The sequence below is a fragment of the Enhydra lutris genome, unplaced genomic scaffold, assembly GCF_002288905.1.
Source record: "Enhydra lutris kenyoni isolate GAN:26980312 unplaced genomic scaffold, ASM228890v2 scaffoldscaffold41, whole genome shotgun sequence".
NCBI lineage: Eukaryota > Metazoa > Chordata > Mammalia > Carnivora > Mustelidae > Enhydra > Enhydra lutris.
In genome coordinates, this window is record NW_019154125.1 from 638114 (window position 1) to 662577 (window position 24464).

The window sequence follows — 24464 nt, forward strand, 5'->3', positions numbered from 1 at the left end:
GATAATATTTCTTGAGAGGAAAAAAATCTTTTAAAAGATGCCCACAGTAACAACTCAGTACTAGAGAGAGGAAAAGATTTAAAAGTAGAAGTGAATGAGCATTGTATATTTAATTAATTTTGGTGTTGTAAAAACAATTAAGTCTAATAACTTAGAAAATACCTAAGTGCCTTTAAAAATGTCTCCGAAGTAGCTTATCAAATAGTTTTATATAAGAAAATTAAAACATCAGAATTTTTCCTAAATTATCATGTACATAATATTACTTTTTTTTTTATTTTTAGAAAGTTGGGCATAAAACAATACCTAAACCTGCTTTTGAGATGGTATCAGAACCAAGCTACTGCTGAGAGTTTGATTCAGGGAGAAATCATGGTTCGACTAACCTTGGATCTAATAGCCAAAAATAGCAATCTTAAACCCCGAAAAGAAGAAACCACCTCACGCTACCTGAAGAAAATAACTCATATAAATTTTTCAGACAAAAATATAGATGCAATTGTAAGAATTCTGAAATTGTTTCCTATTTTTACATAATTAGCAATGTAAAATTTAAAATAGGTATCAGAAAATACATTATTACCTATATTTTGATCATACTTACTGTGTTTTGATTAGTATATTGTTTTCACTTTAATTTCTTGCTTTTGATGTTAAAATTATTAAAACTAAGTCTCTATAAAATATACCATCATGATTGTTAAATATATGTGCTAAATATATATGTCTCCCTGAAATATTCTATAGTGTAGCAAACTAGATTTGAAAGTGGATGTTAGGGGCGCCTGGGTGGTTCAGTGGGTTAAAGCCTCTGCCTTGGGCTCAGGTCATGATCCCAGGGTCCTAGGATGGAGCTGCCTGCTCGGGGGGGGAGCCTGCTTCCTCCTCTCTCTCTCTGCCTTGCCTCTCTGCCTACTTGTGATCTCTGTCTGTCAAATAAATAAATAAAATCTTAAAAAAAAAAAAAGAAAGTGGATGTTAGAAAATAATTTCAAAGATAATACTTTTTATAATTCCAGTTCCTTGGAATTTGAGTTTTTTCTTTTAAAACAAGATAGCAAGAATTAACTACGTAAATACCGTATTTCAAAACTTTAAACAGTGAAATCTTTTTCACTCATAATTTAACTGGTTATATAAATGGAGATTATACTATAATTTATATCAGACAAGATTGTTTGTTTGAATATACTCTGACACTATATTTTCTCTGTGTTTAGCTAATTCTTGGCTTTTGGGAAACTTTAAAAGGAGCAATAATGCTTTTAGGCCATTTGTATTGGTTTCTGTTGTCTACAATAAAATGCTAAAGACTATAGACAAGAGAAATTTTCTCAGAAATATAAGATATGTGAGGGCGGGGATGATGTCTGTTTTGTTCACATCACTCTAAAGCTCCCCCTCCAATCCATCTCAGCGGCTAACCCATATTAAGTGCTTAATAAATGCTTATCAAAATGAATGAAAAAAATACCAAAGCCCCAAGCACAACTCTCAATCAAGATAATTTTTTTTTTTTTTGCAGAGACTCTACCAAGTTCCTATTCTGTATTTCTTTTCAGTTTATTTTTTTTTAATTATATTATTTTTTTTGTCAGAGAGAGAGAGGGTGAGAGCAGACAAGTAGGAGGATGTGTAGGACTCGATCCTAGGACTCTGGGATCATGACCTGAGCCAAAGGCAGACGTTTAACTGAACCACCCAGGCATCCCTTCTTTCCAGTTTCTTAGTGATTCTTCTCCCCATGAATCCAATTGCCCAGAAAACTCTCTACTTCATCATACCATTACAGACTTGTCTTCTGCAGAGAGCCTCCATTTAATGTTCTTTTGTCTCCTCACAATCAGTGCTCCTTTGGTTTAGAGGATCTTTTTTAGAAGCAAAGCAAACTAGTTAAAGCACAGTTAACCCTGGAGCTATGCAAGAGTTAGGGACACCAACACCCCCACCACATTCCCCAACACCCTATCACCCAACGATTGAAAGTCCTTGCATTATATGCATACAAAATAAGCTAGAGAAAAGAAAGTGTTAAGAAAATCATAAGATAAGATAAGATACATTGCAGTATTATACAATATTTATAGAAAAAAGAATCCATGTGTAAGTGGACCCATGCAGTTCAAATCCATGTTCTTCAAAGGCCAACTATAATTCAGTTGGGCCACCTGGGTGGCTGGGTGCCTCAGTTGGTTAAGTGCCCCACTCTTAATTTCAGCTCAGGTCGTGATCTCAGGGTCATGAGATTGGGCCCCATGTCAGGAGGATGGAGCCTGGGGATGGAGGCTGCTTGGGATTCTCTCTCTTGCTTTCCCTCTGTCCTTCTCCCCCCACCCCCAACCCTATCACATGCACGTGCACCCATGCTTACTCTCACTCTAAAAAAAAATTCACACTAAGAATACCTTGTAAACACAATTCCCAAGATGTGGTTATATTTTTAAAATCTTTTTAATAAAAGTTAAGATTTTTTTTAAGATTTTATTTTTATTTAAAAAAAAATCTCTATGCCTAATGTGGGGCTCGAACTTACCACTTCAAGGCCAAAAGTTTCAGGCTCCACCAACTAAGCCAACCAGGCACCCCAAGCTGAGGTACTTTTGAGTATAACTTTACTTTATCTCTTGCCTGCTTACTCTAGGCTGACTCTACCACAACATAAGAAATGGCAGACTTAAAAAATATATACCTTTAATTATTTTCTTATCTCAAAAGTAACTGGTGTGAGAAAGCACATTGTGTTTATTAGTTCGTCGGTGGCTGCCTTTTTTTAAAAAAAATTCTCTTTGTTGAATGTTATAATTTAAGTATAATTTGCTTTTATAGATTATAGTTGACAGCAGACTCAAGAGAAATGAATGTTCTATTTTTTTTTAAAGATTTTATTTATCTATTTGACAGAGAGAGATCACAAGTAGGCAGAGAGGCAGTCAGAGAGAGAGGAGGAAGCAGACTCCCTGCTGAGCAGAGAGCCTGATGCGGGGCTCGCTCCCAGGACCCTGAGATCATGACCTGAGCCGAAGGCAGAGGCTTAACCCACTGAGCCACTCAGGCGCCCCAAGAAATGAATGTTCTTAACAGTTACTTATCGATAAAAATTTTTCAATCAGAAAAAAAAGTAACTCGTGTGCATTTCTATGAAATACATATTAAAAGAAACTGGCCTAATCCCATCATGCAGAGAAGACCACTATTAACATGTAGGTGATGTCCTTCCAGTCTTTTTTCTAGCATGTTTTCATATAATTTTACAATAGTAGGTCATATTGAATGTACTGTTTTCATTTTGAGATCTACAAAATATTGCTAAAGAAACTAAAGGATATCTAATGGTGAAAGAGCATTCCCTTCAATAGCATTATCGTAGTTTATTAATCTATTGCTCCTGACTATCTATATGACTTCCCATTTTCAGTATCACAAACATGTTTACTTACAATCCTAGAGAAAGATTAAGACCTGATTTATAGGAGTGCCTGGGTGGCTCAGTCTGTTAAGCATCTCGGCTTAACTCAGTTTAACTCACGCTCAGCAGCGAGTTTTCTTTTCCTTCTCCCTCCACCCCTAAACCCCTCCCCTGCACTCATGCCCTCTCTCTTGCTCTCACTCATTCTCAAATAAATAAATAAAATTTTTTTTAAAACCCTGATTTATAATGTTGAAGCAATAATTTGTTAAATGCTTCAACTTCCAGAGGAACCTAACTGCTTCCAAGGAAAACTGCTTGCCCTAGGAAAATCTTTCTTAACAAATACAATTTTATTGATATAGTTACAGAATACAAAATCTAGAACTAATTTTACTATCATTCAAGACTTGTTTTGACTGTGCTAAGAACAGAGAAATACTTTTCTTTTATATTAAACAAGGAAATTCGCAGAACGGTTAAGTGAAGAACTTTCTTTAAAACAAACTTCTAAATTTTCAGGAGAAATTAAGTATGACCTGTTTTTGTTTTCTTTTAGGAAGACCTCTCTCCTTGCAAAAATCTTAGTGTTTTATATTTGTATGATAACCGTATTAGTCAAATGACTAACTTGAATTACGCTACAAATCTGACTCACTTATACCTACAAAACAATTGTCTTTCATGTATAGAGAACCTCAGGTCATTAAAGAAACTGGAAAAACTGTAAGTGCTTTTATTTTTAAGTAATGTAATTGTTTGTAATCATTACAGTAATATGTTTGCATGCGGGCCTTTCCGTTATCTGCAGTTGGGCGGAACAGGCCTCAATTTTTATTCTCTTATAGTATTATTAGTACAAAATAAACTGTAACACATGTAATACTTGGCGATTTGTTTCATTAAGCCTGATACACTTTTCTTTTGCAGGAGGGTGAGTTGTCTTAAGCACTTATAAGGATATCTAAAGCATCCCTAAAGACTCAACTGGTGAAAAAAGTTTCCATGGAAACCAGATGAGCTCTCCTTTCAGAATCACACATCTCAAAGAGGCAGGGTCACAGAGTTGATACTGTTGATTTGATTGTAAAAAGGCATTTACTGCCTATAATGATTTTAATTCAACAATGAAGACTGGTGTATTCATTTTTCCCAGATTGGAAGAATTACCAGTGCTTCTCAAAAAGTAGGCCAAGAACCTCAGAATGGGAAGAGAGTAGGGTAGAAAATGCTAATTAAAAATGCAGATTACGGGGTGCCTGAGTGACTCAGAGGGTTGAGCCTCTGCCTTCGGCTCAGACCCTGATCTCAGGGTCCTGGGATCGAGCCCCATGTTGAGTTCTCTGCTCAGCGGGGAGCCTGCTTCCCCCTTCTCTCTCTGCCTTCTTGTGATCTCTCTCTGTCAAATAAGTAAATAAAGTCTTTTTAAAAAATGCAGATTGCTGGGTTCTGATCTAGATAGCCAAATGAGAGTCTCTGGTGTTAGGCGCAAAAATCTTCCATTTTTAAAACTAATACCCAGGGAGGTAGCCTAGGTGGTTCAGTTGGTTCAGCATCTGCCTTCAGCTCAGGTCATGATCTCAGGGACCTGGGATGGAACCCTGTGTTGGGCTCCCTGCTCAGCAGGAGTCTATCTCTCCCTCTCCCTCCACCCCCCTCATGTTCTTTCTCACACTCTCTCTGAAATAAATTGTAAAAAGCTTAAAAAAAAAAAAAGACCCTTCTACTCAGATGATTCTTCACCTAATATATAAAAGTAATACTGGTAGATCATTTAATAAGGACTATTCCAATTCTCTTACTTTAAAAAAAAATAAACTTATTTCTTAGACGAAGTTAAGTATAAGAATCATATAAATAAACCTTTCATTGATTCATTACAAAGACGATTCTGAAATTTCCACATATGTAATTTTCACTCAGCTCAGTGATTGTTATGTTTTTGTCATGTTTACAGACCATGATTCTCAGAACGTGTATTTAAAGTTGTTTTATATTTTGCAGGTATCTCGGAGGCAATTACATTGCTGTCATAGAAGGTTTAGAAGGATTAGAAGGACTAAGAGAACTTCATGTTGAGAGTCAGAGGCTTCCCCTTGGAGAAAAGCTTCTGTTTGATCCACGAACTCTTCATTCTTTGGCAGTAAGGCCAATTTGAGTATTCTGACAAGAATATATAGTTATTCTGACAAAGACTATAGTTATTAACAGTCATAATGGAACAGGAAGGTAGCAAAGGTATATCTGAACATTACATATGCTCTGTATGTTTATATGGCCAGTTGAGAATTTTTTAATTTAAATTCAATTGGCCAACATATAGTACATCATTAGTTTCAAATATGGTGTTCAATAATTTATCAATTGCATATAACACCCCGTGCACATCACATCATGTGTCTCCTTGATGCCCATCTCCCAATTATCCACACCCCCACCCTCCTTCCCTCCAGCAACCCTTAGTTTGTTTCTCCTTCTCTGATCACTTCCCATTCAGTTTTCCCTCCCTCCCACTATGATCCTCTGTGCTGTTTCTTATTTTCTACATGAGTGAAACCTATGATAATTGCCTTTCTCTGATTGACTTATTTTGCTCAGCATAATGCCCTCTAGTTCCATCCACATCAATGTGAATGGTATTTGTTCTTTCCAAAGGCTGAGTAATATTCCATTGTGTATGTATGTATGTATTCATCTGTCAAGGGACATCTGGGCTCTCTCCAAAGTTTGTTTGGCTATTATGGACATTGCTGCTATGAACATTGGGGTCACTACATTTCTGTCTTTGGGGTGAATCCCTAGTAGTGCAATTGCTGGATCATAGGGTAGCTTTTTAACTTCTTGAGGAAACTCCATACTGTTTTCCAGAATGGCTGCATCAGCTTGCATACCCACCAACAGTGTAAGAGGATGTACCTTTCTCTGCATCCTCATCAACATTTGTTGTTTTCTGACTAATTTTAGCCATTCTGACTGGTGTGAGGTAATATCTCAAGTGTGGTTTGGATTTGTATTTCTCTAATGCTGAGTGATGTTGAACATTTTTTTTCATGTGTCTGTTGGCCATTTGTATGTCTTCTTCAGAGATATGAGAGCTATGTCTGTTCATATCTCCTGCCCATTTTTTCTGCCCATTTATTTGGTTTTTGAAAAGTTCCTTATAGATTCGAATTTGAGAAGTTCTTTATAGATCTTGGATACTAGCTCTTTATCTGATACGTCATTTGCAAATATCTTTTCCCAGTCTGTAGGTTACCTTTTATTCACTGTTTCCTTTGCTGTGCAAAAGCTTTTTATCTTGATGAAGTCCCAATAACTTTTTTTTGTTTTTGTTTCCCTTGCCTTTGAGATGTGTCCTCAAAGAAGTTGCTGGAGCCAAAGTCACAGAGGTTGCTGCCTTTGTTCTCTTCTAGGATCTTGATGGATTCCTGTCTCACATTTAGGTCTTTCATCCATTTTGAGTCTGTTTTAGTGTATGGTGTAAAAAAATTGTCCAGTTTCATTCTTCTGCATGTGGCGATCCAATTTTCTCAGCACCATTTATTGAAAAGACTGTTCTTTTTCCATTGGATATTCTTTCCTGCTTTGTCAAAGATTAGTTGACCATAAAGTTGAGGGTCCATATCCATTTCTGGGTTCTCCATTCTGATCCATTAATCTATGTATCTGTCTTTGTGTCAGTACCCATTACTCTTGATGATTTAGCTTTGTAATAGAGCTCGAAGCCCAGGATTGTGATGCCACCAGCTTTGGTTTTCTTTTTCAGCATTCCTCTGGCTATTTGGGGTCTCTTCTGGTTCCAAACAGTTGAGCTTTTACTTGAGGGTTAAAATGAACTTTTCTCACATAATTTCTCAGAGATAAGAAGCTATAAAGTGGGAATAATAATGCCTACCTCTACAGTACTAAAAGGATCAAAAGAAGGTTGTGGAAAGGTTATGTAAATTATTAGGTTCTAGTCCAGATGTCAATTCATTAATAATTTCTGCCTTGGTGATTATCATGATTCAAAATTTAAAATATTAGGAAAAAGCCTAAGGAAAGAGTCATGCACAACTATTTGGCAAATTTTAAACAACCTAGAGAATCATGATGATGAAATGTTTTCTCGCTGGATTCTGATCTGATTGTAGGTTGCCCTACATACAGCTCTGCTTCGTTAGAAGCAGGCAGATCTGGGAGTACCAGATACGAATCTCCCACTGTGACCTGACGCCCAGATACATGGTGAAGGTGTCACAATTAGTTGAGAAGCCAGGGGCCGCAATGGAGGCTTTTGCTAATTCTCAAAATGGGATTTGTTAGGATAGGCTACCTTCAGTTCTGGGGCAAGAGACATAAAAGGGAAAATGGTTCTGTGTTTATAGATTTCATTGGCTTTATTTTAGAGGGCCCAGAAAAAGAGAGCAATAAAAGTTTTGTGAACCGAATTTATAAAAATTGAAAAATAGTCCTTTAAATTGGAAAAGAAAGAAGCGATCTTATTTCTATCCTACCCTCTCCCTATCTTCCCCATAGAATCAAGTGTATCTCAGCTCACCTCCACTGACCCAAATAAATTGATCCCTCTATGAGGATGGCTAGTTTTATTACAAACGCCAGTATAAAACATTTTGCTTGCTCAATTTTTGCATAGATTCAAGCAGATTCTAAAATTCTAAATATAAGGCATAATTTTTTAAATTCTTAAAAAGTATCAAGAAGTATTTTCTCTAAAGGTTAGTTATGGATGGCTTGGTGGGTCAGCTCAGTCTTGGTAGAGATTATTAGGCCGTAGATTTTAAGATGGCTTTGGTTTAGTGCTTCTCTACTGTGTATTTATGTCCTCACTAATAGTGATGTTCATACTGCTTGTTAATTAGCTAATTTTTATTTTAAGTGCCTTCTGAACATATGGATTGTCAAGAGAAAACTATAAGAGAGATAAAGATAAAAATTAAACCAGATAATCTCTAAGTCATTTTTCATATTCTGAAAAATAGACAAAAATTATTTCTTCCTATGTAAGTACAAATCTTAGTGATATTTAACACAAAAAGATAATTTGCTTAAACTGAAATAACCGTTTTTCTACACTCTGTTATCATTTGTTTGTTGGGGCACTTTTTTTGTTTGCTTCTTGATTCCTGGCTTCTTTTTTCTATAAATTTCTTTTATATTCTAGAAGAGGAAAATCAGACTTATGAAGGAATTTTAGACAAAAATAGTAAGTCATATCACAATTACTAAAGTCCTTAAAGTTATGTCTGGAAAAAATATGGCAGGAAAACAAAATCTCCATGGCTTTTAATTTTCTTGCCTAAAAAGCAAAATAGCCTGAACTGATACATTTTTCACAAATTAAGATTTCTGGTTACTATATACAGCATTTAATTAGACTATTTATTAATGCTAATTTATTTTTCTTACAGAAATCCCTCTCTATATTGAATATCAGCAATAATAATATTGATGACATAAGAGACCTAGAAATATTGGAGAATCTTAATCAGCTCATAGCAGTTGACAACCAACTTCTGCATGTGAAGGTAATGTAAAGAAAAAATAATTTTAAAGTATTTACATGAAATTGTGAATTAAAAGTAATTATTTTTCTAAATATCTATAAAATTTATTACTTTAAAAACTATTCTGGATTAACTCTAAAACTAGCATATGAATCTCAGCTTCTTACTGTATTTGCACAATTTTGTCCTCTTACCTGTTTTTCTCTTCCATACCCCTATGCCTCCACTCCTCACCAACAGAAAGAGGTTTCTCTGAGAAGGAAATATGTGCTTTTCCTCTCTGTATTATTTTTCCATCAAATGTTTCCCTCTGGAGATTAGATTTCTTACCACTTAACTCTGATCTCCCAATGACTGAATTTCTAGTAACTATGATTAGATCTGAACACTCTCCTGGCTGCTGCTCCTTGAGCAAGTATCTGGATCTTGAACTTATTCTAATTTGTGCCAGCTGTATTTATGACATGTTATATCTTATCATACCATATTCATTCAATTATTTATTCATTCAAATATGTACTGAGCACCTACATGTCTGTCAGACACTGTAGTATTCTGTGTAGTTCAGAGGAAGGAAGGATAAAGTCCTGGGGCTCAAAAAAATCCACAGTCAGCAAGTAAGAGGACTACATTGTGATTCTGTTTTCATAAGTATCGTGGCAGCACCAACTCAGCCTGGGGCTAGAAAAGGCTTCCTGGAAACAGTCATCTGTAAGCTGAGCCACAGCCATGACCTCAGTTTCTGGTATGGCAATAGGGTGGGCTGGGTATAATTTCTTTACCTGAAGCCATAGGCGCAATGAAGGGCTTTTCCCCCCCATAAACAGAGCTCTTGTTTTCAAAACTACTTCCAGACATCTATCCACTGACCTTAAAAAAGTTTCCCCTGACTTGTTTCCAAATTCAGACCTATTACCTGGCTAGTCCCATAACTACTATAGCAGTAGATAATTATGAAAATATTACACATATTATACTACAAATAAATTCCCCCAAATACCTAAAAAGTCACTGAACAATCAGGATGGATATTCAAAATAAAAATAAGGAATAAATAAATAAAAATAAATAAATAAAATAAAATAAAAATAAGGAATGCTTCCAATAAGGAAGCATGACCCAGTTAATTCTTGCATCTTACAACATGAAGGATGTAAGAAGTTCATGGGATAAAGTCTACATTCAAAAATATTTTAAGTTTTAGACTGCTCTTCTAGATTTTTTCCCCCACTGGACATTTTGTATTCATCAAAATTATTTAATTTTTTGATGATTTTACAGTATTTGTATGAATATGATTTTGTGGTAGATCAACAGCCTTATATGAAATACACTACACATGCATATGATCCTAATCAAAGTGACAGAGCCTGGAGTCTAAGTTTTTATTAAGTAGAGAAGATTTGTTCTGTGTGTAACATTCTCTATTCATCACATGGAAAATAGAAACAGAGCGGCCAGTCACAGAAACTCACCTTTCCTGGGGAGAGAAAAGTGGAGAATTCTAGTCTCCCAAATTGTCGTCAATTTTAAGTGCAGTTTAAGTATTTTTCCCAAATGTTTTTGTAAGCCAGGTTTTACATGCAATGCTTGGTAATGAATGGTAAATATATTTTAAAGGATCTGATTAGTTGTTAATTATAATTACTACCAAGATTCATTTCAGTTATTGTCATTATCCTTAAAGCCTTATGCTATTATGCTTTTTAAAAAAGATTTTATTTATTTATTGAGAGAGAGAGAGAGAGAGCACAAGTACAGTGAGAGGAAGGAGGGGCAGCTGAAGTGGGAGAGAGAGAAGCTCAAGAAGATGTAGTGCTGAGCATGGAGCCTGAGATTGTGACCTGAGCCGAAATCAAGGTTTGGATGCTTAATCAACTGAGCCACTCAGGAGATCCTCTATTATGGTTTTAACTCTGAACAGAAAATGAAATTTCGGTAACAGGACAAAAATGCTAGGCTCCAAATGATTCCAAAGGAAGTTTTTCTGAATGACATTAAGACCAACTATTTCACCTACAGTGATTCTTAAGCTAGGTTACTAATGCATAATCAGGAAAAATGTGTAACCAAAATAAATACTTTCATTACTATTGATTATTCAGCCCAAAGATAAAAGTCTAAATAAACAAATCCTTATATTTTAAGAATGAACTCAATGTTACCTCCTCTGTGTAGTTCTCCCTGAACCCATCCCCATCAAGTTAATCTATTAAAAATATTTATAATATTATACGTGCCAGGCAGTGCTCTATGTCTTCTGAAAACATTCTAGGCACTGAGGATACCATAATCAAGACAGACAGCATCTCTACCCTCAAGGAGCTTACATTAAAATGAGACGGGAGGGAACAGTCAGAAAATAAATAAGCAGAGAAGATCATGAAAAGGGCTATGAAGAAATTAAATAGGATGACATAATGGAAAAGGGGTCAGTAGATATTTTAAATCAGTTTATGAGAAAAATTCCTCTGAGGAAATGATACTTATGCTGAGACCTGAAGAGTGATAAAGAACAAACTGTGCAAAGAGCTAAGAAAAGAACATACCAAGCATAGGGAACAGAAGCTTTAAAGATTCTGAGTATACGAGGAACAAAAAAGAGGCCAGTTTACTGTGATAAGCATCCCAGTGCCTAGCTCAGTCTCTAACACAGTGTAAGTAATCAATAAATAATTGTTGAATGAGTGAAGAGGCAACAGTTAAATGTGAGATTATGATAGGGGTCAGATCATAAAGATCTTTTAAGCCATAGTCATGAATTTTATTTTATTCTAAATGTAATAGAAAGTCACTAAAAGGATTATATTTTTAGAAGATTATCAGTTATGTGATGAATAGGTTGCAAGGGGGTGCCTGGATGGAGCAACTGCCGTTGGCTGTCATGATCCTGGGATCCTAGGATCGAGTCCCTGGAGCCTTGCATTGGGATCCCTGCTCAGTGGGGAGTCTGCTTCTCCCCCTGCTCATGCTCTCTCTCACTTGCTCACTCTCTAGTTCAAATAAATAAAATATTTTTAAAAATAAAAATTAAAAAAAAAAGAAAGTGTTGCAAGAATAACAGCAAAGACATCTGTTGGGAGACTACTGCAAAGGTTAAGAAAAGATGGTTGCTTGGAGATGAAAAGGAGTGGATGGATTAGAGGTATTTTTTTTTTATTGATCCTATGGAACTTGTTGAGTAGGGTGCACAATAATAAAGGAAAGAGAAGAATCAAGGATGAATCATTGTTTTTTTGCATGAGGATCTGGGGAGACATGGTAGCCTTTACAAATTGGGAAGTACAAGGGATGGAATAAAAGACTTCCTTCTATTGAAATGTCTACTGGACACTGAAATTGACAGACCAAGTAGACATTTGGAATTCAAGGGAGAAGATAGGAAAATTTGAGAGTCAACAGTATTAACAGGATATTTAAAGCTATGACTCTGGGTGAAAGACAGTAGGAATAGAGAATAGATTCCAATATTTAGAGATCATTTAGATGAAAAGGCACTAGGAGAAGTTAATGATGCAGAAGAAGACAAGAAAAAGAAGCTTCAAGAAAGAGGGAATGGCTCCTTGCATTTGATGCTGTTGAGTGGCTGACATGAGGGCAGATAATACGTTGACAGAAATCTACTGGATTTGGCAGTAGTGAGATTATATCTGGTCAAGTATCATGGTTGGGTTTTGTTTTGTTTTGTTTTTCATATTTCAGAAATGGAGTACTTTAACAGAGCTTTGCACCTTTTTCTTCTAACCAAAGCCACATGAACCTCTTAGAAATTTCTTTCCATGTTAAGACTTGAAGAACTTGAGGTTTTTCATGAAATACTTCTCCATACCTGAAATTTCAATATACAACAGGACAAAAATGCTAGACTCGAAATAAGATGAGATGAAGGAAGAAAAAATGAAAAAGATTACCTAGACAGACTACCTTAAAATTAAAGTTACCAGGGACAGGTTTAATTTGTGAAGAAGTTCATCCAGAGAGAGACTGCAGTTGAAAAATCACAGCAGTATTTAAAATAAGAAGAAATTAAATATTCAATACAAAGCTTAAATGACAAAATTGTATGTCTCCAAGAAAGAACAAAAGAGAAAAAATGGAAAATAATCAAGTAAAAAATAAATTTAAAAAATTAATTCAGGAGATCCAACATATGACAAATAAGAATACAAGAATCAGAAAATAGGGGGGAAAAGGAAATAAAATTATATTTAAAAATAATATAATGGGCTATGATGTATAAACCAAAACAAGAATCATCTCTCTCTCTCTCTCTCTCACACACACACACACACACACACACACACACTCACACACACACCAGAAAGCCAGATAAAATATGTGAAACAACTTTTTCAGTCACTAGACTAGAGGTGCACAGGACTTATGGACCCTAAGAGAAAGAAAACAAACAAGGTGAGTTCTCTAATTATCCCAGCTTTCTGCCTGAAGGCACTTTCCAGACCACAAATGCAGGGAGGGCAATAGCAAACAAGTGCCATGAAAATGTAAATCATAACGGCAGAAAAGTCACTCAAGAAAAAACATCTGGAAATGACATGGAAGATGAAATTAGAAATCAGAACTTTTAAAAAGCTGTTATAAATATGGTCTAGAATTTAAAGCATGAACACAAACAGAAGAGAAATGGAAGATGCAAAGAAAAAAAGTAGCTTTTGAAACTGAAAAAGGGATCTATAATGAAAAATTAATTGGATGGCATTCAAAGTAGATTAGACATTAAAGAGGGCAATTGATATGATGAGCACTGGGTATTATATGTAAGTGCTGAATCACTGAATTCTACTCCAGAAACCAATATTGCACTGTATGTTCACTAACTAAAATTTAAATTAAAAAAGTAGATTGAATGTTACAGAAGAAATTATCAGTGAACTTAAATCTATAGCATTAGAATTACTGAAACTTAAAGGTGCAGAAAATAAAAACACTAAAAAATGAACAGAGCCTCAGTGGCTTGTGGAATATAACAAGCATTCAAACATGTACGTAAAAGGAGTCCTAGGAGGAGTAGGGGCAATGCTGGGGACTAAATGTTTGTGTCCCTTTAAAATTCATAAATTGAAACCTATCCCCCGGGTGATGGTATTTGAAGGTGAGGCCTTTGGGAAATAATTAGGTCTTGAGGCTGGAGACCTCATGAATAGGATTAGAGTCTTGTTAAGAAGAGAAGGGACTACGACTTTCTCTCTTAGCCATGTGAGGATATAATGAGAATACAGGCATATACAAACCAGGGAGAATGCTCTCACAGGATCACACTCTCTGCCAGCACTTTGATCTTGGACTCCCCAGCCTCTAGAATTGTGAGAAATCAATGCTTTTTGCTTAAGCCATCCAGTCTATGGTATCCTATTATAGCAGCCCAAATGAAGGAGGAAGCAGAAAATAGCTTTGAAGGAATAGTGGCTTCAAGGTACACAGAATAGTCAAAACTTTCTTGGGAAAACAAAACCAAACAAAAAAACCAAGTTGAAGGATTCACACTTTCCTATTTCAAAACTTACTACAGATCTGTAGTAACTAAGGCAGTGTGGCATTGTCATAAGTATGAGACTGGGAATCCAGAAATAAATCTTCAAAAAAATAAAAGAAGTGAACCTTCACATTTATGTCAACTGATTTTTGACAAGGACACCCAAGACAGCCCAACGGGCATAGAATAGTTTTTTCAACAAATAATGCTGAGATATTTGGATAGCTGCATATAAAATAATCAAGTTGGATTCCTTCTATAACATAAACAAAAATCTATTTAAAATTGGTCAAAGATACAAATATGAGTTAAAACTACAAAACTCTTTAAGGAAAACATTGGGATAAATCTTTATGACTTTGTATCAGACAAAACCTTCTTAAATACAACATTAAATGCATAACAAAAAAAAGATAAATTAGACTTCAACAAAATTAAAAACTTTTGTACTTCAAAGAATACCATTAAGAAAGTGAAAAAGGCAAGCCAACAGACTGGGGAAAAATATTTGCAAGAGCTATAACTGATAACAGACTTGTGTCCAAAATATATTTAAAAAACTCTCACAACTCAATAACAAAAAGACAAACTGATTTATAAATGGGCAGAGAACTTGAATAGATATTCTACAAAGAAGATATAGAAGTGGATAATATGCACATGAGAAGATACTGAACATCATTAGTCATTAGGGAAATGTAAATCAAAATCACAATTATACACCATACCTGATAAGATAGCTATAATTAAAAAGACAGATAATAACAAGTGTTGACAATATTGTGGAGAAATGGGGTGCCTGTGTGGCTTACTCATTTAACTGTCTGACTCTTGGTTTCAGCTCAGGTAGTGATCTCAGGGTTCTGGACTCGAACCCCATGTTGGGATCTGCACTCAGCATGGAGTCTGTCTCCAACCCCTACCCCTCTTCTCACTTGTGTGTTCACATGCACATGCATGCTCTCACTCTCTCTCAAATAAATAAATAAGATCTTTAAAAAGATTATTAATTTTTTAAAACAAAAATAATAACCACAGATCATGGGTTAATGACATGTAAAAGTAAAATAACAATAGCAAAAGTGACAGGGAGGGAGGAAATGGCAGTGTACTAAGGTTACATATGAAATGATGTCATTATTTGAAGAAAGACTGTGCTTATTTAAGGATGATTGTTCTAAACACTGAAGCAACCATTAAAATAACAAAATGTTTGTAACTAGTAAGTCAGTAATAGAAAATGAGAGACAAAAATAGGGGGGAGCAGGAAAGAAGGAAAAGGGAGCAGATAAGACAAATAGCAAGATGGTACTTTAAACTCAGTAATATTGGTAATTATATTAAATGTAAATAATCTAAACATTCCAATTAAAAGGTAGAGATGGTAAGACTGGATTTTGAAAATCCAATCACATGCTCTCTGCAAGAAAACACTATAAAGATAAATATATATACAGGTTAAAAGTAAAATTATAGGGAAATATATAAACAAATAATAAAATTAGCTGGAGTGACTATATTAATATAAGTTAGAACAGATTTTAGGATAAGAAATATTACAGAGATAGATCAGGAAATTCTATGATTAAAAAGTGCCAAATCATTAAGAAAACATAACACTCCTCAAAAGATATGTAGCTAATAACAGAGCTTTAAAATGCAGAAAGCAAAATTTGGCAGAAGAGAAAGACAAATACATAATTAAAACAGAGATTTCAAAATAATTATTAAAAAGTGACCTTTTTATAATCAGCAAATATTGAAAAAAAAAGATAGGTAAAACACAGTCAGCTGAATTAATCTAATTGACTCAGATCACTCTACCTAAGAACAGAAGTTGTAATATTCACCAAAATAGTCCATTATGCTGAGCCATAAAGCAAGCTTCAAAAACTTTAAGGAACTGAAATTTTACAGAGTACGTTATTTAATCACAATGGAATTAAATTAGGAATAAAGGAAAGAGCTTAAAATCTCCAAGTACTTCAAGACTTTAAAACGCACCTTTATTTTTTAAAGATTTTATTTATTTATTAGAGAGAAAGAGAGAGAGAGAAAGCAGGGTGAGGAACAAAGGGAGGGGGACAAGCAAACACTGCACTGAGCACAGAGCACAACACGGGGCTCAATCTCAGGACCCTAAGATCATGATCTGAGCTGAAACAAGAGTTGGACACAACCAACTGAGCTACCCAGGCACCCCTAAAAACACATTTTTCAATGTGGGACAAAGAAAAATAAGGAAAATTAGAAAATATTTGAACTGAGTGAAAATGAAAAAAAATTGAAAATCTGTGGGATGCAGTAGCATAGTGCTTAGAGGGAAATTTATAGCTTTGAATGCCTATATTACAAAAGAGGGAAAATTATCTAACTTTGCCACCTCAAGAAGCAAGAAAAGTAAATGCAAATTCAGTTCAAAAGGAAATAATAATGGTAACAGCTGAAATCAATGATATAGAATTATAGATTCACTACAGAAAAATCAATCAAAGCAAAAGCTGACTCTTTGAAAATAAAAATAAAAAATAATCAATTACAGGTGAGTTGATAAGAAAACAAAGAGAGAAGACACTACCAATATCAGAAATGAAAAATGCATTGCTATGGTTAAAAAGATAATAAAGGAATGTTGTAATGAACTTTATGCCAATAAAGTTGACAGCTTAGCTAAAATGTAAATTCCCTGAAATATACAAATTAGAAGAGACAGAAATTCTATATAGCTCTGCATCTTTTTTTTTTTAGCTCTGCATCTTTTAAATAAATACTTCTAAGCATTTCCACAAAGAAAACTCCAAACGCAGATGTCTTTGTTGATACACTCTATCATACACTTAAGAACCAAATTATACCAATCCTCCACAAACTCCTTTAGAAAACAGATAAGCAGGAAATACTTCTCAACTCATATTATCAGGTTGACGTTATCCTCCTATTCCCAACTTTACAAGAAAAGAAAATACAATGAACGAAATAAATGAAAACAGTATCTTTCATGAACACAGAAACACAAGTCCCTGCCAAAATATTAACAAATAAAACCCAGCAATATATAAAAAGATAATCCATAATGATCAAGTGAGATTTATCCCAAGAATGAAAGATTGGTTTGATATTGGTTTGACAAAAATCAATGTAATTTGGGATGCCTAGATGGCTCAGTCAGTTAAGTGCCTGCCTTCTGCTCAGATCATGACCCAGGGTCCCGAGACTGAGAGTCAAATCAGGCTCCTTGCTCAACAGGGAGCCTGCTTCTCCCTCTCCCTCTGCCCCTCCCCCTGCTCATGCTCTCTCTCTCTCTCTCTCTGACAAATAAAATCTTAAAAAGAATCAATGTAATTCACCAAACAAAATAAAGGAGAAATATGATCATCTCAACAGAAGCACAAATACATTTTTAAAAATTCAACACCCATTTTGATCTTTTTAAAAATTCTCAGCAAAGAATAAATTGAAGGGAACTTAACATGATAATTGGCATTCATGTAAAATCTATAAATAGCATCATACCTAATGATGAAAGAATAAATGCTTTCCTCCTTGAGAGTGAGAATAAAGCAAGGATGTTTGCTCTACTTTATAGCAGAAGTCCTGGCCATGCACTAAGTCAAGAAAATGAAAAAAAAAAACAAAACAGTAAGTTTGGAAGGAAAAAAATAAAAATATCTTTACCTGCAGACGACATGATTTGACAAATAAGGAATCAAAAAATCTACAAAAACTATTAGATCTTATAGAATAAACTTAGCAATGCCACAGGAAACAAGGTCAACATGCAAAAATCAGTTTTCACACACTAGCATTAAACAACTGGAAAATGATTGTTTTAAAAATGCCATTGACCATTCATGTCAAAAAACATGAAATACCTAAGGATAAACTTAAAATATGTGCAATATAAAAACTACAAAATACTGTTGGAATAAATTAATGAAGAATTAAATAAATGGAGAGAAATACCATTTTCATGGGTTGGAAGACTATATTCTTAAGATGCTAATTCTTTTTAAATTAATCTATACATTCAACATAATCCCAATCATAATCCCTGCAAAAATTTTTAAAGAAATTGACAAGCTGATTCTAAAATTTATGTGATAATGCAAAGGACCTAAAATATTGAAATAATATTGGTAGAAAGAATGATGTTGAAGAACTCTTTCTACCTGATTTCACTACTTTATTGTTACAATAATCAAGACAGTGCATTAGTGACATAGGATGGACACAGAGATCAATATTTATAAAGAAATCACATGTGTTCAACTGATTTTCTTACACAGATTCCAAGATAATTCAATGAGAAGGATTAACTTTTCAATAAATGCTGGTGGAACCACTGGATATCGAAATAGAAAAAATGAACCTTCACCCTTTATATTGTATACAAAATTCACTCAAAGTAGATCATATCTAAATTTAACTTCTAAGATAATAAACCATTAGATAAAAAAAACATAGATTAGACAAAGTTCTTTAAAGAACTCAAACACAAAGAATACAAAAAACAAGACCCATAAAAAACCTTAAACTGGACTTCATCAAAATCTATTTTTTAAAAAAAACTTCTATTCTTTGAAAGACATTAATGAAATGGTAAACCACAGATGGAGAGAAAATATTAGCTATCATACATGTCATGAGCAATTGTTATCCAGAATGTATAAAGAACTTTTGAAACTCTATGATAAGAAGACGAGCAATACATTTAAAAATGAACTAAAGATCACAACAAAGTTTATAAAGGAACATATACTAATGGTAAATTAATACAAGAAAAGATGCTGAGATCATCATTCATCAGGAAAAAGTAAATTTAAACCAAAGTGTGATTTGACTATAATGGCTAAAATTAAAGACACTGATAATGACAATTTTTTTTAGTTTTTATTTAAATTTTAATTAACATGCAGTGCAGTATTGGTTTCAGAAGCAGATTCAGTGATTCATCACTTAAAACACCCAGTGTTCATCACAAAAATGCCCTTTTTAATGCAGATCACTCTTCTAGCCCATCACCTACCCAACTCATTACATCAACCCTCAGTTTGTACTCTATCATTAAGAGTCTCTTATAGGGTCATCGGCATTAAGGAGGGCACTTTATGTAATGAGCACTGGCTATTATATGCAGTTGATTAATCACTAAATTCTACCTCTGAAACTAAAAAAAAAAGGAAAAAAAGAGAATCTTATGGTTTGTTTCCTTCTCTCCTTTTTTCCCCCTTCCCATATGTTTGTCTGCTTTGTTTCTTAAATTCCACATGAGTGAAAGCATACGGTATTTGTCTTTCTCTGACTTATTTTGCTTAGCATAATACACTCTAGCTCCATCCATATTATTGCAAATGGCAAGATTTTATTCTTTTTTATTGAATTGAGTCATATTTTATTGTATATAAATATATACCACATCTTCCTTATCCATTAATACCAATTTTTGTGGGTTTTTTCTTTTTTTAAATTCAATTAATTAACATATAATGTATTATTAGTTTCAGAGGTTGAGGTCGGTGATTCATCGGTCTTATATAATACCCAGTGCTCATTACATCACATGCCCTCCTTAATGTCAACCATCCAGTTACCCCATTCCCTCACCACCCCCCCTTCCAGCAACTCTCAGTTTGTTTCCTATGATTGAGTCTCTTATGGTTTATTTCCCTCTCTGATTTCATCTTTTATTTTTTCTATGATCCTGTTTTGTTTCTTAAATTCCACGTATGAGGAAATCATATGATAATTGTCTTTCTCTGATTGACTTATTCTGTCTAGTGTAATACCCTCCAGTTCCATCCACATCATTGCAAATGTCAAGATTTCAATTTTTGATGGCTAAGTAGTATTCCATTGTATATATGTACCACATATTCTTTATCTATTCATCTGTTGATGGACATCTGGACTCTTTCCATAGTTTGGCTATTGTGGACATAGTTGCTATAAACATTGGGATGCAGGTATCCCTTTGGATCACTACATTTGAATCTTTGAGGTAAATACCTAGTAGTGCAACTGCTGGGTCATAAGGTAGCTCTATTTTTAACTTCTTGAGGAAACTCCATACTCTTTTTCTGAGTAGCTATACCAGCTTCCATTCCCACTAACAGTGTAGGAGTGTTCCCCTTTCTCTGCATCCTCACCAACATCTTCGTTTCCTGGGTGGTTAATTGTAGCCATTGTGACTGGTATGAGGTGGTATCTCAATGTGGTTTGGATTTGTATTTCCTTGATGCCAAGTGATGTTGAGCATTTTTTTCATGTGTCTCTTGGCCATTTGTATATCTTCTTTGGGAGATATGTCAGTTAATGTCTTCTGTCCATTTCTTGATTGGATTACTTATTCTTTGTGTGTTGAGTTTGATAAATTCTTTATTGATTTTAGATACTAGTCCTCTATCTGATATCTCACTGCATTCTGTCCATTGTCTTTTGGTTATGTTGACTGTTTCCTATCTGTGCAAAAGCTTTTTATTTTGATGAAGTCCCAATAGTTCACTTTTGTCTTTGCTTCTCTTGCCTTTGAGATGTGTCTAGCAAGAAGTTGCTGCAGCCAAAATCACAGGGGCTGCTGCATGTGTTCTCTTCTACATTCCTGTCTTACATTTAGGTCTTTCATCCATTTTGAGTCTATTTTTTTGTATTGTGTAAGAAAATTGTCCAGTTTCATTCTTCTACATGTGGCTGTCCAATTTTCTCAACACCCATTTGTTGAAGGCACATTTTCCATTGGATATTCTTTCCTGCTTTGTCCAAGATTAGTTGACCATAGAATTGAGGGTCTATTTCTGGGCTCTCTATTCTATTCCATTGATCTATGTGTCTGTTATTCTGCTAGTACTATACCATCTTGATGATTACAGCTTTGTAACAGAGCTTGAAGTCCAGGACTGTGATGCCACCAGCTTTGGTTTTCTTTCTCAACACTCCTGTGGCTATTTGGGGTCTTTTCTGGTTCTATACAAATTTTAGGATTCTTTGTCCCAGCTCTGTGAAAAAAAGTTGATGGCATTTTGATAGGGATTGCATTGAAAGTATAGACTGTTCTAAGTACCATGGACATTTTTAAGATATTTGTTCTTCCAATCCATGAGCATTGAACATCTTCCCATTTCTTTGTGTCAGTCTCCCATTTCTTTCATGAATGTTCTGTAGTTTTTTGAGTACAGATACTTTGCATCTTTGGTTGGGTTTTTTCCGAGGTATCTTGTGAGTTTTATTGCAATTGTTAATGGGATTGACTCATTAATTTCTCTCTCTCCTGTCTCATTGTTAGTGTATAGAAATACAACTGATTTCTGTGCATTGATTTTATATCCTGCCATGTTGCATTCCCACATACATTCCTGTATGAGTTCTAACATTTTGGTGTGGAGTCTTTTGGGTTTTTCATGGAGAATATATCATCTGCAAAGAGTGGAAATTTGACTTTGCCAGTTCAGATGGATTTATTTCTTTTTGTTGTCTGATTGCTGAGGCTAGGACTTCTAGTACTATGTTGAATAACAGTGGTGGCAATGGACCTCCCTGCCATGTTCCTGACCTTAGGGGAAAAGCTCTCAATTTTTCCGCATTGAGAATGACATTTGCTGTGTTCTTTTGACATATGGCTTTTATAATACTGAGGTACATACTCTCTATCCCTACACTCTGAAGAGTTTTGATCAAAATAGGATGCTGTACTTGGTCGAATGCTTTTTCTGCATCTATTGAGAGGATCATATGGCTCTCATCCTTTCTTTTATTAATGTAGTGTATCACATGGATTAATTTGTGGAGGCTAAACCACCCTTGCAGCCCAGGAATTAAATCCCACTTGGTCATGATGAATACTCCTCTTAATGGGTTGTTGGATCCCCTTGACTAGGATTTTGGTAAGAATTTTGGCATCCATGATCATCAGGGATATTGGTCTGTAATTCTCCTTTTTTGTGGGGTCTTTGGTTTTGGGATCAAGGCAATGTTGGCCTCATAGAGTTTGGAAGTTCTCCTTCCATTTCTATTTTTTTAAATAGTTTTCAGAAGAATAGATATTCATTCTTTTTTAAATGTTTGGTAGAATTCCCCCTGGGAAACCCTGGTGTCTGGTTTGTTGGGAGATTTTTGATTACTGCTTCAATTTCCTTGCTGGTTATGGGTCTCTTCAGGTTTTCTATTTCTTCTTCATTCGGTTTTGTAGTTTATAGGTCCCTAGGAATGCATCCATTTCTTTCAGATTGCCTCATTTTTTAGCATATAGTTGCTCATAATATGTTCTTATAACTGTTTGTATTTCTTTGGTGTTGGTCATGATCTGTCCTCTTTCATTCATGAATTTACTTATTTGGGTCCTTTCTCTTTTCTTTTTGATAAGTCTGGCTAGGGGGTTATCAATCTTATTAATTCTTTCAAAGAACCAGCTCTTAGTTTCCTTGATCTGTTCTACTGTTCTTTTGGTTTCTATTTCATTGATATCTGCTCTGATCTTTATTAATTTTCTCCTCCTGCTAGGTTTAGGCCTTATTTGCTGTTCTTTCTCTAGCTCCTTTAAGTGTAAGGTTAGGTTGTGTATTTGAGAACTTACTTGTTTCTTGAGAAAGGCTTGTATTGTTATATTGTTCCATCTTTGGACTGCCTTTGGTTTTGGAATGCAGTCATGTTTTCATTTTCATTTGTTTCCATGAACTCTTTAAATTCTTCTTCAATTTCCTGGTTGACCCATTCATTCTTTAGTATGATGCTCTTTAGCCTCCATGTATTTGAGTTCTTTCCAAATTCCTCTTGTGATTGAGTTCCAGTTTCAAAGCATTGTGGTCTGAAAATATGCAGGGAATGATCTCAATCTTTTGGTACAGGTTGAGATCTGATTTGAGACCTAATATGTGATCTAGTCTAGAGAATGTTCTAAGTGGACTTGAGAAGAATGTGTATTCTTTTGCTTTAGAATGGAAAGTTCTGAATATATCTGTGAAGTCCATCAGATCCAGTGTGTCATTCAGGGCCCGTTTCCTTTCCATTCTGCTTAGATGATCTGTTCAGTGCAGTGAGGGGGGGTGTTACAATCCCCTACTACTATTATATTGTTATCAATTTCTTTAGTTTTGTTACTAATTGGCTTATATAACTGGCTGCTCCCATGTTAGGGGCATAACTATTTACAATTGTTAGATCTCCTTGTTGGATAGATGCTTTAATTATGATATAGTGTCCTTCCTCATCTTTTGGTTTAAAACCTAATTTGTCTGATAAAAGGGATGGCCACCGATGCTTTCTTTTGATGTCCATTAGCATAATAAATGGTTTTCCACCTTCTTAATTTCAATCTGGAGGTGTCTTTGTGTCTAAAATGAGTCTCTTGCATACAACATATCAATGGGTTTTGCTTTCTTATTCAATCTCATATCCTATGTCTTTTGATTGGGGTATTTAACCCATTAACATTCAGAGTAACTACTCAAAGATGTGAATTTAGTTACATTGTATTACATGTCAAGTCACTATTTCTGTATATTGTCTCTGTTCCTTTCTGGTCTATATTACTTTTGGGCTCTCTCTTCACTTAAAGGATCCCTCTTAACATTTCTTGAGGGCCTTTTTAGTGATCACAAATTCTTTTAGTTTCTGTTTGTCCTGGAAGTTTCTTCTGTTTTTGAATGACATCCTTGCTGGATAAAATACTCTTGACTGCATATTTTTCTCATTTAGTACCTGACTATATCATGGCAGTCCTTTCTGCCCTGCTAAGTCTCTGTGGTACATCTGCTGCCAGTCTAATGTTTCTATCCTTACAGCTTATGGACCTCTTGTCCCGAGCTGCTTTCAGGATTTTCTCTTTGTCACTGAGATTTGCAAGTTTCACTATTATATGTCGAGGTGTTGACCTATTTTTATTGATTTTGAGGGGGTTTTCTGTGTGTTCTGGACTTGAATGCTTGCTTCCTTCCTCAGATTAGGGAAGTTCTCTGCTATGATTTTATCCAATATACCTTCTGCACCTCTCCCTTCCTCCATCCCTCTTCTTCTGGGATCCCTATTATTCTAAAATTGTTTCACTTTATGGTATCACTTATCTTCA

General features: G+C 34.9%; 1 protein-coding gene across 1 annotated transcript in view; it reads left to right on the top strand.

The window, feature by feature from the left end:
- The first annotated feature begins 372 nt into the window (after window positions 1–372).
- Window positions 373–24464, top strand: part of LOC111155354 (protein phosphatase 1 regulatory subunit 42) — a 41486-nt gene continuing 17394 nt past the window's right edge. The window contains exons 1-4 of the mRNA XM_022515506.1: window positions 373–501; window positions 3966–4132; window positions 5411–5549; window positions 8818–8934. Of these exons, the coding sequence (XP_022371214.1) occupies window positions 373–501; window positions 3966–4132; window positions 5411–5549; window positions 8818–8934 (552 nt within the window). The remainder of the gene's footprint in view (window positions 502–3965; window positions 4133–5410; window positions 5550–8817; window positions 8935–24464) is intronic.